Source organism: Furipterus horrens, unplaced genomic scaffold, assembly GCF_987537825.1.
Source record: "Furipterus horrens unplaced genomic scaffold, mFurHor1.1.pri manual_scaffold_8, whole genome shotgun sequence".
NCBI lineage: Eukaryota > Metazoa > Chordata > Mammalia > Chiroptera > Furipteridae > Furipterus > Furipterus horrens.
In genome coordinates, this window is record NW_028327178.1 from 43,922,927 (window position 1) to 43,937,602 (window position 14,676).

Below are 14,676 nucleotides of genomic sequence, written 5' to 3' on the forward strand. Positions count from 1 at the left end.
CTAATATTTACCTTTTAAATAACATTCTTATGATAACATATGATACAAATGTATAGGTGAAGTATCTTTGGGTTTGATTATGGTGTAAGTTTTGAAAATACCTATGAATGTCAAAGCATGACAGAAATGATCAATGAAGAACCAGGAAAACATTGAAGAAGTCTTTAGTGAAGATGTAAAAATAACCTTGGGAGAAAAAAGTGAATGTTGAAAACGTATTTGGGAACTATTAGTAGAGCTATACTTATTAGGCTTACATTAGGACTAAATAAGTCCTTTACCTTTTCTGATACAACTGTCATTATTTCATATTTTAAGAAGAAAAGTTTCTCTTGTATTTATGTTGTTAATTTGATAATGACTTACAAATTTGAAAATGAAGTTACATTAAAGTTACACTGGGTGGAAAATGCTGGCTAATTTGAGAGACAGTCTATTTTAGAGCTTCAAAGAGTATATTCTAGACTCAGCCCTTCTGCGTTTGAATCTTAAGCTGACATGAATGAGCTAGGTAAATTTGTTCTGTGTCAGTTTTTTCACATATAAAATAAGTATTTACTTTCAGAGTTGTGAGGATTAAAAGAATTAATATAGACAACCATTGCTTTTCACAGTTTTGTGGTAACTGAATGGAGGACACAGTTCCAATATACATGAGTTCTCATTAACACAGTACTGCTCAAAGGGAGAACTGCATGTGCTTGTAAAATGCCTAAAATGGTGCTTGGGATATAAGTTTTAGTTCTGATTTAATAATACTGTGCTTGTATCTTTACTCATATATGACCTTTTTACTGGTTTTAAATGAAAAAAAACTAATTAGCTATTTTATTTCCTTTCACAAATTTCATTAGTTTGAGATTTCCTCTCAAGCATGAATTGATAAAGATGTAAAGATTGGCACATTAGTAAAAGTATAATAAAAAATCATTACATTACACTTATAATGCTATTATTTTAGAAGTTGGCTAAAAATATGTATTGTAGTAGTGGAATCCTTAGTAACCAGATGGTTCTGAGCATTTTTTTTGGCATTCAAGAGGGAAAGTGGTAAAGTAGGAAGTAGCACAGTATAGTGATAATGATCAACAGATTTCAAATTACAAACCGGAACTTAAACCTGAGTCTGCTCTACTCACTGGCCATTTGACAAGATAGATAATCTCTCTGGGTCTCAGTTTCCTCATCTATAGAATGGGGACAATAATATTGCATTCTTTATTAAGATCATTGTGTGGATTATATGAGAATGGTACTTAATTAAAATTTAACATGTTGCCTGGCATATAGTAAAAAATAAATATCGACTAACAATATTATAAAGTAAGACAAGTATTTCTAGTAATTGTTCTTTGTAAACTTGCATTATCAGCATTTAGCATAAACTGAAATTTAAAAGATCAGTGTTTATAAAGCACATCAAGTCATCTTGTTACAGAAATGTAAACCCTCTTATTAATCACAGAGGAAGCTTATGTTGTAATTTGCTTATGATAGTAAAGTAATGGGCAGTCTTAACAAATTATCTGATTTTATCTTTACATGAACTGATCCTTTGAACATTAGTATCCAAAACAGGTGTCTATTTACATGAGCCTGAGAAAACGGTCATTGTATAAAGTTCGTAAATAAAAAAGTAGTTTAATAAGCTTTTACTGCTTCAATACTTTTTTTCCTGTATCTTTTAGAGAATTTACATGTATAGGTGATTTCTAGCATGAGTTACTGTGTCATAGCTTGTTGCATAAAACTAAATTTAGACATCAAACATTTTTATATAATTGAGACAATTCTGATCATATATAGAATTATGCATTTAGGGGATGGAAATGATAAAATATGGATATTGCTTAGTTTTTTTCTTTCTCAGCATTATTTATAAAATATTTCAGTCTTAGAAACTAGAATCTGTGTTTCATTATTTAATTTTCTTGTAGGTCCCCCTCGTCGATTGAAAGTGAAACCTGATTCTGAAATTTTAGTTATAGAAAATGGAACGGCTTTCCCATTTCAAGTAGAAGTTTTGGATGAATCAGACAACATAACAGCACAACCAAAATTGATTGTTCATTGTAAGGTAAGCTGTTGTAAGATAAAGAATATGTAGATTTTATTTTGAGTCCCATTGTAGTAAATGGAAATGATTATATCTTTCAGATGTTTAAAAAAAACCTCGTATATTATCTAGGTTTTAACAATTATTCCATGGAGAAATTTGTGGGATACCTCATTGCCAATAATTTTCAGAATCCCTAAACCAATAAAGATGCCGAGTTTCATAAAGAAATTTATGAACTAAAGATTCCTCCCCTCTCACCTCATTTCAGATGAAGTATTTAATTTATAGATAGAATGATAGAAATATCCTTCAGGATTGGGGATGGATGGGTAAATGAAGATGACTAAAAGACCACAAAAAGGAAAGGAAAACACAAATAGTTTGTAAAGTAGAAAAGAAAGAATAGTTGTTGAAGAAGTCAGATTGTCTTCCAAAACAGATAAATTTTACTTAGAAGTATAGAAAATTAACTCTTTATTCAAAAATTTGGTAAACTATTAGTGAATTCTACTTAGAATTTTGTAATTTATAGCCAGAAATAGTAGCTGTAGTAAAGTACTTGAAAATTTAAATAGCCATTACTTAATAATCGATTACATTAATGAGGTCTTAAATCATTTTTTATGCTTCTAATAGTTTTCAGGTGCTCCTAACCTTCCACTCTACACTGTGGATTGCAGTAGTTCTGGAACCAGTATTTTATCAGGATCTGCAATTCAAGTTCAGAATATTAAAAAAGACCAGACGCTTAAAGCTAAAATTGAAATACCTGTAAGTTGTTATTCATTGGAATTATTGAGTCTTCATACAAATATTTAAGAGGTTTATAATTTCTGTAAGTTGTTTGACTTAAAAATAAGGGAACAAAGGCAGTATGAAGTGGTATAGTGAATAATTTAACATATTATAGATATCAAATATTAGTAATTTTCTTGACCAAATATTTTATAATATCTGTAGCATTATTGATTTACATAGTCCTAAAATTGATTTTTCTTATGTAAAAATTTGACATTTATATGTCAGTTTTATTTTTTATAGTTTACACTTGTTTCTTAGAAAGTTTGGTAAATATTTCCATTTAAACTACCACTGAAGAACTATAAGCATTTAATTTGTATGTGTAGTTTAAAAAATAAAGAATGGTTTGTATTTAGTATACTCATATAAAGAGAATTCTATGTTAATGTGCCACTAGTATACTTTTTATTGGATATGTATCATGGCTGAAGGTGAAGCCAGCCTCATATTGATAGCCCCTAAGTTTGCTGAATGGATAACAACTACTTAAACAATTAAAATACTTAAATGTTAAGTGTGATTTCTTTGTATTTATAGTAGATGATGAATAACCTAATTCCAGTTGACTGATGTTTTCCTACTAATTATATGGTCAAATAACATCTTGATCCTCAAAAGGATAAAAGACAGTTTTTATTTTTTTAATTAGAATGAGATGATTTTATTCTGATTATTTCTTTTCAAACTGGTTGTATTTGACCATCTTCAGACATTTGTTATTCATTTCCCTTTTCAATAATACAGCCAACATATTTTGAGCATACTATTGTGCAAAAGATAAGGAAGATTCAGGAAGAAAAGATTTGGATTTAGGGTGGAATGTGGGCTTGGAAGCAAGAGTAACAAATTATTAGGTATTATGTAAATACTACAGGGCAGCAACAGAGAGAAGACCCAAGAATCCAGGTCGTTAAGACAAAGACCAAAGTATATCATATAATATGCAGTTAGAAAATGTTATCCAAAGGTATCGACTCTTGACTTTGAGTCAGGTAAATAATATATGTATATGATGGTGGGTGGGTTATTAATCTGGTATTCATTGAGGTAGGAGTTTTGAATATGTCATTCATGTGGATGGATTTTGACAGGAATTACTGTAACTGATGAGGAAAGAGGCTATGAACCAAGGAGGAGTGTAGAGGTATTTTAGGCTTAGGCTTCTTTTGAATTTGGTTTATTTTGTGGAATGCATTATTCCTAGATTATGAAATAATGATGTAATTTAATTTTGTTTGCCTAAAATCAATTTGTACAGCTTAATCAAGCTCAACTTTACTGGTCTGTGGAACATGGATGTGCCCATAATAAATTATAAAGATGCCAGCCCAGTCTTCAGGGACATCTAAAGTCTTTATCTAGCTATAAGCAAACATGTCCACTTACCTCAATGTATAATGAATTGAAAAAGAACTAGTAGCGTAATATCATTAAACAATATACTTTATGGCAATTATTTGTCCCCAATTTTATGGAAAGTTTTTATTATATCTTTATTCTTGTTAATGAATGTTAGTCACCCAGTTCATGTCATGTGATTAAAGCCAAAAACTATGTTTTCAAAAAGTACAGCTGTCACTCAATGTATATTGGTTTCTCTCTCTTCCTAGAGTTGTAAAGATGTGGCACCTGTGGAAAAAACTATTAAGTTGCTTCCCAGTAGCCATGTTGCAAGGTTACAGATACTCAGTGTGGAAGGACAAAAGGCAATCCAGATCAAACATCAGGATGAGGTTAATTGGATAGCAGGTGATGTCATGCATAATCTTATCTTTCAAATGTATGATGAAGGAGAAAGAGAAATCCATGTAACTTCAGCTTTAGCAGAGAAAATTAAAGTAAGTATCTCAAACAGATTGGTTATTTTTAAGGATTTTGTTTATGCTAAAAAAAAACTCTGAACAAGAAGTTTTATGGAGAGCCTCTAAGAAGAACTTTTATCAGCGAGAAATAATACTATTATTTAAAATTCCAAGCTAAATAATAATTTTTTTTCATGTACTATATTGAAACATGAATGATTCATGTGTGACAGACGATTTTGGCACTTAATCCAAATTCCAGTCTTTGACATGTTGTTTAGTTGTGTCACTACCTGATCACCAGTATTTCTGTATCCACAATGAAGACCTTACCAAAGCAGTCTATTTATAGCTATTTGAAGACAGTAAATAAAAAGTGTGGTAAATGTAAACAATGAAACAGAATTGTTAATTAGAGAGTCCTGGTTTGGCCATTGGAAATTGGTATACCACTTGTTAAAAACATGATCTTTAGAAAACAGTTTGGTTGGTTCTCAGTAGCTTTAGATGGTTCTCACCAATCTTCATTTGAATGTATCATTTGTACCTAGATAGAGTGAATCTATATGTTGAAACTTCTCACTTAACAACCATATCAGAATGGTTAGATTGTTTTCACATAAAGCACATTGCTCTCTCATTCTTCCTAATGGTTGATTGAAAGAATAGTGGACAATTTATGCTTACTTCTTTAAAAGTAGAGTCAATTCTGCTCTAATGAAACACGTAAATTCCTAAAAATCATTGTGCTATGTAAAATGGTGCAATAAAAATCACAGGACTTATGAGGGAAATGGGAATTAGAGGCACAATACTCTAACCTCATCAGTCACCCATTAAAAAAAAAGTTAGGAAATTAATGAAACAGTGCCAAAAACAGTAGCAGTAACACATATTAATTGATTAAGAAGTCCATGAACACTATAAATATGTCAGTTTACTTGTGGAAGGGGGTGCAGGAAGTGTTGCAATTTGTGAGCTACCACGAGGTGGTGGAAACTCCATTAGATGTGGACATGTGGCTCAATACACATAAATAGCTAGGTGCTAGGTGTTAGAGGTGTATTATTTTGTATATTCCTATGTGGCTGGGTTCAACTTGGTAGTTTTCTGTGTTCAACTATTGTAAAGTAAAATTCGTTTTATACTCAAAATTTTATGTATTTTAATTTCATTAGAATAAAATTGCATTTTCAAACCAAGCATTATGGCAGAACAAACTATACTTTTTCACTTGACATTCATAGAGAAAAACTCAAATTTTGTGTGAAAAATTGATTTTCTAGAACTCCAGGTTTCTTTAAGGCAATTAAGAGATAAACATCCCTCCATCTCTGGAAAATCAACAACTGCAGACCCCTATGTAATGGATTCCGATTAACTAAATATTAAGATACTTGCTAGTGTGGGACAACTTACTTTTTTGTACTGTCCTATCCTATTGAGTTTCCAAATAAGGATCTGATATTTAAAAGAATTGTTTAACCAGGGGTTAAGCTGACCTTATTTTTTAAATCTTATTTGGAATAACTCTTGTTCCAGTCAGTTTATGTTTTCTCTCATTAATGAGGGAAAGGAAGATTGAGAAAGAAATAATCCTGAAAGGGTTCACAAGTCATTTTATCTATTGTATGTCAGCACATTTGAAGGTAAGTGGTTTAAAAATGATGCCAAGAACCTGGCTTCTAAACTGGTTCCACATTCTATGTCTTCTTTTTCTTCTCCTACATTATTTTTATTGTTTATACTACTGCAGGTGACCTTATCCTTCCCCCAACCCCCTTCTTATTGAGGTTAAGCAGAAACATTGACTGAAGAGCCTCTTCCCGTATATAACCTTCTTTTTGCCATTCTCTGAACTTGTGGCCTGCATTTGACACATTTTGCCTCAGATCTAGTGGTTACATATTTCTTGTGTTACAAAGAGTTTTAAACATGCACCTCTTTATTGATAATAAAAGATGTTAAAAACCATTTTATTAAATGTATAGTCTTTGAAGTGTTTTTTTATGGTTTTTAGAGAATTCTCTAATATTTAGGAAGGTCAACCCAAACTGAACTAGGATTTCGTTGAAGGGATAGCACCATTTTAGTGTAACTCCTGCTTGCTTCTTCTAATATAAATTTTTTAAGTATGATAAAGAATAAGTAAGAATGCAAAATTGTGTAAAAAATGAAAAAGTGACTAAGAAGATTCGAACAGGCAAACTGGGATGAAAATATTAGAAAATTAGTCATTTAAGAATCGCAGCGATCAAAGGCTAAATGCAGAGAGAAAGTTGAACTAAAAAATCTGAAATAGAAAGAGTTGGAAGTTTAAATGTAGGATAGAGTGGGATAATCAATTTTAAAATATGGTTCCAGTAACAAAATATGGAATACAACAGATGCAAAATTTAAGAATGTCTTAAGGGGAGATCCAAGAAGGTGGAAGCTACACTAACCTCCTCCCAGGAACAAACTGGAATTACAACTAAATTGTAAAAAAATATTATTCTGAATAGCCGAGCACTAGAGAGAAATCTTATAACGAAGGACTTAGAGCAGTGGTTCTCAGCCTTCCTAATGCCGCGACTCTTTAATACAGTTCCTCATGTTGTGGTGACCCCCCAACCATAAAATTATTTTCGTTGCTACTTCATAACTGTAATTTTGCTACTGTTATGAATCATATTGTAAATATCTGATATGCAGGATGTATTTTCATTGTTATAAATTGAACATAAAGCATAATGATTAATCACAAAAACAATATGTAATCATATATGTGTTTTCCGATGGTCTTATGCGAGCCCTGTGAAAGGGTCATTTGACCCCCAAAAAGGTCACGACCCACAGGTTGAGAACCGCTGACTTAGAGAAAAAACCACATCTCTAGAACGAGACTGGTAAGACATGCAGCGGTATGAGAGGGCTGACTGGGCTCCCAAGGGTGGCAGCTGAAGTTCCAGAGGGATATTTCAGCGGCCTGGTGGGGTTTCCCCTGAGAAGTGTAGGGTCTAAATCCCAAGCTGGGCTCTGCAGTCTGGAGCACCAGAACCTGGAAACAAACTCAAATAATATCTGACTGTGAAAATCAGCAGTGTTTCTGTCTGTGAGGGAGAGATGGCTAGAGACACAGAGAGCCTCTTTAAGGGCAACGCAGAAAATATTGTTTGCAGCCACTTACCCTGGGCTCTGGAATAGGAAGGGCAGAGCAGTTTGTAGCCACATAAGGAGAGTCTGTGGTTGGTGGCTCTGAGGAGTGAGCTGAAGGAACAGCTACTAGGATCCTGTGCTCAGTCATTCCCCATACTGCAGAAGCCATCTTTCTCTGGCAGACCACTTTCCTCCTTGTGGCATCAGCCTGGGAAAAAACAAGAGCCCCACATTGTGGAGCTTAAGCTTGGCTTCTGAGAAGTACAGCTGGAGGCACTTTCATGATTGAGATTAACAGAAAGTCTGCTGATGGAGGTGGATCTCTAGGAGCTTTAGGACTTTAGCTGACCCTCCCTCAGGCCCAGTGCTGATAAATGCTGGCCTTAGTCCATAGCTTAGTTCTTTCTGCACAGAGTCAAGCCACAGCAGAGGGAGCCACAAGCTATGGATCACTGATAGCTCCAAAAAGGTTGCCCAGGACCAGTCACAGACAGCATCCAACATAAGACTACACCACAGTCTTTGCAGATCTACCTAGTACATAGGAACAAACACAAAGAGGCAGCTAAAATGAGAAGACAAAGAAACAGGCTCCAAATCAAAGGAAAAGAATTCTCCAGAAGAAGAGCTAAACGAAATGGAGGCAAGCAGTTTATCAGATATAGAATTCAAAGTAATGATTGTAAGGATGCTTAACAGCATGAAAAAAAAAAAGCATAACAAATTTTTAAAAATGACCAGTCAGAAATAAATGCAATATCCAAAATAAAAAATACACTGGAAGGAGTAAACAGTAGGTTAGATGAAGCAGAGGATCAAATCAATAATTTGAAAGACAAGGTAGGAAAAAACAGCCAAGCACAGCAGCAAAAAGAAATGAGTTTTTGTTTGTTTGTTTTTTAAAGAGGGGATGTTAAGGGACCTTCAGGGCAACATAAAGCGTAACATAATCCACAAGGGGATACCAGAAGGAGAATAGAGTGAGCAAGGGATCAAGAACCTATTTAAAGATATAATTACCAAAAACTTTCCTACCTGGTGAAGAAAAAAGACAAACAGATCCAGGAGGTGCAGAGTTTCAAACGATATGGATCCAAAGAAGCCCATATCAAAACAAATCATAATTAAAAAGGCAAAGCTTAAAGACAAGAAAAGAATCTTAAAAGCAGCAAGAGAAAAGCAGTTACAGTGTTGTTAATTCATTCTGGACTGATGATGAGTGCCGAAACCAACAAGTACCAAATGACAAAGCATTTTCTTCTAGAAGACAGCATCGTGACTCATGCACGTTTTAGCAAGTGTTACAAGTCCTGAGCAAATGCTGAGTGCTGAGACACTTTTTTTTGGTCAAAATCTGATGAGTTCTGAAGCCACTGAGTACCAAATTATGACTATAGTTTCCTATAAGGGAACTCATATCAGACTGTAACTTGATTTCTCAACAGAAACATTTCAGGCCAGAAGAGATTGGCATGAAATATTCCAAGTGATGAAAAGCAAGGACCTAGAGCCAAGGCTACTTAACCCAACAAGGCTATCATTTAAAATTGAAGGAGAAATAAAGAGCTTCCCAGACAAGAAAAAGCTAAAGGAGTTTGTTACCACTAAACCAATATTGCAACAAATGTAAAGGGTTTTCAGTAAAATGAAGAAAAAGGAAATAAGAGAGGAAAATAGTTAAATAACATGGCAATAAATACATATCTATCAATAATCACTTTAAAGATAAAGGCTTAAATGCTGCAATCAGAAGATATAGGATAGCTGAATGGATGTGAAAACAAGACCCATATGTATACTGTCTTCAAGGTACCCACCTCAGAACAAAAGATATACACAGACTCAAAGGGAAGGGATGGAAGAAGCTATCTCATGCAAATGGAAAGGAAAAAAAAAAAACTGGAGTAGCAATATTTGTATATGACAAAATAGACTTTAAAGCCAGGGCTATAATAAGAAACAGAGAAGGACACTGAATAATGGCAAAGGGAACTATCCAACAAGAAGATATAGCCCCAGTAAACATTTACACACCCAGCATAGGAGCACCTAAATATGTGAAGGAAATCTTGGACATTAAGGGAGAGATTGACAGAAATACAGTCATAGTTGGGGATTTTAACACCCCGTTGACTTAAGTGGATAGATGTTCCAGGAAGAAAATCAACAAGGAGACAGTGGCCTTAAATGACATACTAGATCAAATGGATTTAATTGATATCTTCAGAGCATTTCACCCCAAACCAGCAGAATATACATTCTTTTCAAGTGCACTTGGAACATTTTCTAGGACAGACCACAAGTTTGAACACAAAATAAGACTCAATAAATTTACAAAGATTGAAATTATATCAGGCATCTTCACTGGCATTAATACTATGACACAAGAAGAAAACTGAAAAATACACAAAGACTTAGAAGCTAAATAACATGTTATTAAACAATGAATGCGTTAACGAGGCCATTGATTAAATTAAAAATACCTTGAAACAAATGAAAATGAGAACACAACAACGCAAAATCTGTGGGACAGAGCAAAAGCAACCTTAAGAGGAAAATTCGTAGCGTTACAGGCTTCTCAAAAGAAAGAAGAAAAAGCTTAAATGAACAGTCTAACTGTATTTACACATAAAGGAACTTGTAAAAGAACAACAAACAAGGCCCAATGTGAGTAGGAATGAAATAATAGAGATCAGAGTGGCAGTGAATGAAATAGAGTCTGAAAGCAATACAAAAAATCAGTGTATCCAAGAGCTAGCTAGTTCTTTGAAAAGATAAACAGGATTGACAGACCTTTGACCAGACTCATCAAGAAAACAAAAAGAACCCAAATAAATTCAGAAATGAAAGAGGAGCAGTAACAACTGACACTAAAGAAATACAAAGGATTGTGAGAAAATATTGTGTACAACAATATGCCAACTACTTGGAAACCTGGACATACTGAGTAAATGCTAGAAACATACAAACTTCAAAAACTAAATCAGGAAGAATTAGAGAATCTGAATAGATTACATCTAGTGAAATTGCAGCAGTAATCAAAAAACTACCAACAAATAATCGCTCTGGACCAGATGACTTTACAAATTATTTTTGCCAATATTCACTTTCTAAAACTGTTCTAAAAAATTCAAGAGGTGGAAGACCCTCAAGCTCATTTATGAGGGCAGCATTATCGTAATTGAAACCAGATAGAGACACTATAAAAAAGGAAAATTATAGGCCAATATACCTGATGAACTTTATAGATGCTAAAATCCTCAACAAAATATTAGCAAACCAAATACATCAGTACATAAAAAATACCATGCACCATGATCAGGTGGGATTTATTCCGGAAATGCAAGGTTACTATAACATTTACAAGTCAATGAATATGATACACCACATAAAATGAAGAATAACACCCACATGAACTCATCAATAGATGCAGAAAAGGCGTTTGATAAAATCCAGCACCTATTTATGATCAAAACTCTTGGCAAAGTGGGAATAGAGGGCACATACCTAAACATAATAAAGGTATATATGACAAACTCACTACTAGCATCATACTCAACAGGCAAAAACTACAAGTGTTCCCCTTAAGATCGGGAACAAGACAGGGGTGTCTGCTTTTACCTCTCTTAAGGTAGTACTGAAAGTCCTAGCCACAGCAATCAGACAAGAAGAAATAAAAGGTATAATAGAAAAGGAAAAAGTAAAACTGTCATTATTTGCAGATTATATGATACTGTACATAGAGAACCCTAAAAATTCCACCAAGAAACTACCAGTACTGATAAATGAATTGAGAGAAGTAGCAGGATACAAAATTAGTATCCAGAAATCAGTTGCATTTTTATATGCCAATAACAAACTAACAGAAAGGGAAATTAAGAAAACAATCCTATTCGCAATTGCTACAGAAAGAATAAAATACCTAGGAATAAATTTAACCAAGGATCTAAAAGACATAAGTAACTGAAGAAAGAAATTGAAGAAGATACAAATAAGTGGAAGCACATACTGTATTTATAGACAGAAAGAATTAATGTCATTAAGATGTCCATGCTACCCAACGCAATCTATAGATTCAAATCAATTCCTATCAAGATACCAATGACATATTTCACAGAACAGGAATAAGTATTTCAAATTTTTATACGGAACCACAGAAGACCCTGAATAGCAACAGCAATCTTGAGAAAGATGAGCAAAGGTGGAGGAAACTACCTAATATCAAATCAAATTATAAGTCCATAGTAATCAAAGCAGCCTGGTACTGGCATAAAAACTGACACATAGGTCATTGGGACAGAATAGAGACCAGGAAAAACCTGCATCTTTATAGTCAATATTTGACAGAGTAAGCAAGCACATACAGTGGACTAAAGATTGTGTATTCAGTTAATGGTGTTGGGAAAATTGAACAGATACATGCAGAAAAATGAAACTAGACCACCTTTGTGCCACACACAAGAATAAATTCAAAATGGATTAAAGACTTAAACGTTAAGACTCAAAACCATAAAAATCCTAGAAGAAAATATAGGAAGTAAAATCACGGATATTGTATCTCCACAGGCAAAGGACTCAAAAAATAAACAAATGAGACTACATCAAACTAAAAAGTTTCTGCACAGCAAAGCAATCCATCAACAAAATAAGACAGCCCATTGAATTGTAGAACATATTCAAAATGATAATCTGATAAGGGGTTCATATTCCAAAATTTATAATGAACTTACAAAACTCAACATCAAAAAAAAATTAAACAATCAAATTAATAATTGGACAGAGGACCTGAATAAACACTTCTCCAAAGAGGACATACAGATGGCCAATAGACATATGAGAAGATGCTTCACATCACTAATCCTTAGAGAAAAGCAAATTAAAGCCATAATGAGATATCACCTCATGCCTGTCATCAATAAATGAAAAAAACAAGTGCTTGGGAGGATGTGAAGAAAGGGGAATCTTTTGCACTGTTGGTGGGACTGCAGATTGGTGCAGCCACTGTGGAAAGAAGTTTGGATTTACCTCAAAAAATAAAAAATGGAACTGCCTTTTAACCCAGTGATTCTGCTTCTGGGAATATATCCAGAAACAAAAACAAAAACAAAACACCTGGAACACTAATTTGAAAGAATATAAGCACCCCTATGATCATTGCAGCATTTTTTAGCATGGCCAAGATATGGAAGCAGCCCAAGGGTCCATCAGTATATGAGTGGGTAGAACAACTAGGGGATATTTACACAATGGAATACTACTTGGCTGTAACAAAAGTTTTTACCCTTTGCAATAGCATGGATGAACCTGCAGAACATTAATGCTAAGTGAAATAAGCCAGCAGAGGAGGACAAATACCATATGATTTCACTCATACGTGGAATCTAATGAACAAACTGAACTAAAAAGCAAAATAGAAACCAACTCAGAGACAAGGTTGACAACTCTGGCGTGGGGAGTTTGGAGGTGGAGGGATCGAGCAAAAAAGAAAAAGGACTCATGGATATGGACAACAAGGTTGTGATGGCAGGGGTCAGGTGTGGGTGAAGGTAGAAGAGGGTATATGGTGGATAAACAGTAATAGAAAAATATGCAATAAAAATGGAGCTAAAAATGAGAAATATTTGAAATAAACTTTAAAAAAAAAAGAATAGTTTAAGGCCAAAATGTAGCTACAGTGGTAATTACATCAGTGGGCATAATTTCTGTTTTCTCATCTTGGTGAATAAGGGTCCACCCAAAATCTCATTCAAAGCCTATGTTAATAAGATTCTTTAAAGAAAATTGAAAATTACCTCAGAATCAATCATGTGATTTGATCTACCCTTTATATTGTTTTAAACTGTAATTATCACAGTGCTAATCTTGTTGCAAAACTCAAAAGAAGTGATTTAAGAAATTTTATTGCATTAAAAGATACGGCAACGTTAATAGCAAAGACAGAGAAAGTACTTTTTTATCATAGTAATATGTGACCCACCATTATTCTGATCATAAAGGAACTTTTGCTTTTTCTTCAGAGGAAGGGAGAAGAGGTTATAATTTAACGTTTAGACTTCGTTCAATAAGATAAGTCTTAGTAGGTGTGTATTAGGCTAAGCTTTTTATTATTCTTAAGTATGTAATTTTTCTCTTAGGTTAATTGGACTCCTGAGGTTAACAAAGAACACTTGCTACAGGGACTGCTTCCTGATGTACAAGTACCAACATCTGTAAAAGATATGCGTTATTGCCAGGTTTCATTTCAAGATGATCATGTGTCTTTGGAAAGTGCATTCACAGTAAGGTTTGTGTGCATATAATAAATATGTGGAGGTATTTCAAAATTCAGCATATGACAACAAACATATTGTTCTCAAAAGCACACATGTTAAAGTGTTTTTATATGTAGAAAGTATCACAATTTCTGTGAAATACGGTCTTTGGAATAAAGCTTCACTGGAGATATGATTAGTTACTAATATCACTAGAACCCTGTGCTTAATTGGCTCTAGTATCTGTAAGAACTGGAACTTTCATTCAAGGAAAGTCCTCCTAGTGCAGGCAACAGTGAAAACACCTGCAAAATGATATGAAAAATATAAAATAAATAAATAAATATAAAATATACAGTGTAATCAATCAATGTGTTGCTCAGAAGGAAAAATTATTTTATTGTTCAGTGATGATTTTCAAAACTAAGTCTATCCAGACAGACCTAATGTATAGAACTGATAGAAAAAGGGGAAGGCAGGTAGGTGTATTAAAAAAATGTATCTTTTAGCCTAACCTGTCAAGTCCTTGGCCACCTTTTTTCCAATAACCTTCTTCACTTTAATTTCTTTGCCCATTTTCATACTATTTCCAACACTTAAAATAGCTCCGTGTTTGAGATAAAAT

The 14,676-nt window shown here is 33.7% G+C and overlaps 1 protein-coding gene across 1 annotated transcript in view; it reads left to right on the plus strand.

The window, feature by feature from the left end:
• Nucleotides 1-14,676, plus strand: part of SMCHD1 (structural maintenance of chromosomes flexible hinge domain containing 1) — a 156,991-nt gene that overhangs the window by 83,930 nt on the left and 58,385 nt on the right. The window contains exons 23-26 of the mRNA XM_090285762.1: nucleotides 1,938-2,077; nucleotides 2,696-2,830; nucleotides 4,471-4,698; nucleotides 13,935-14,083. Coding sequence (XP_090141888.1) covers nucleotides 1,938-2,077; nucleotides 2,696-2,830; nucleotides 4,471-4,698; nucleotides 13,935-14,083 — 652 coding nt within the window. The remainder of the gene's footprint in view (nucleotides 1-1,937; nucleotides 2,078-2,695; nucleotides 2,831-4,470; nucleotides 4,699-13,934; nucleotides 14,084-14,676) is intronic.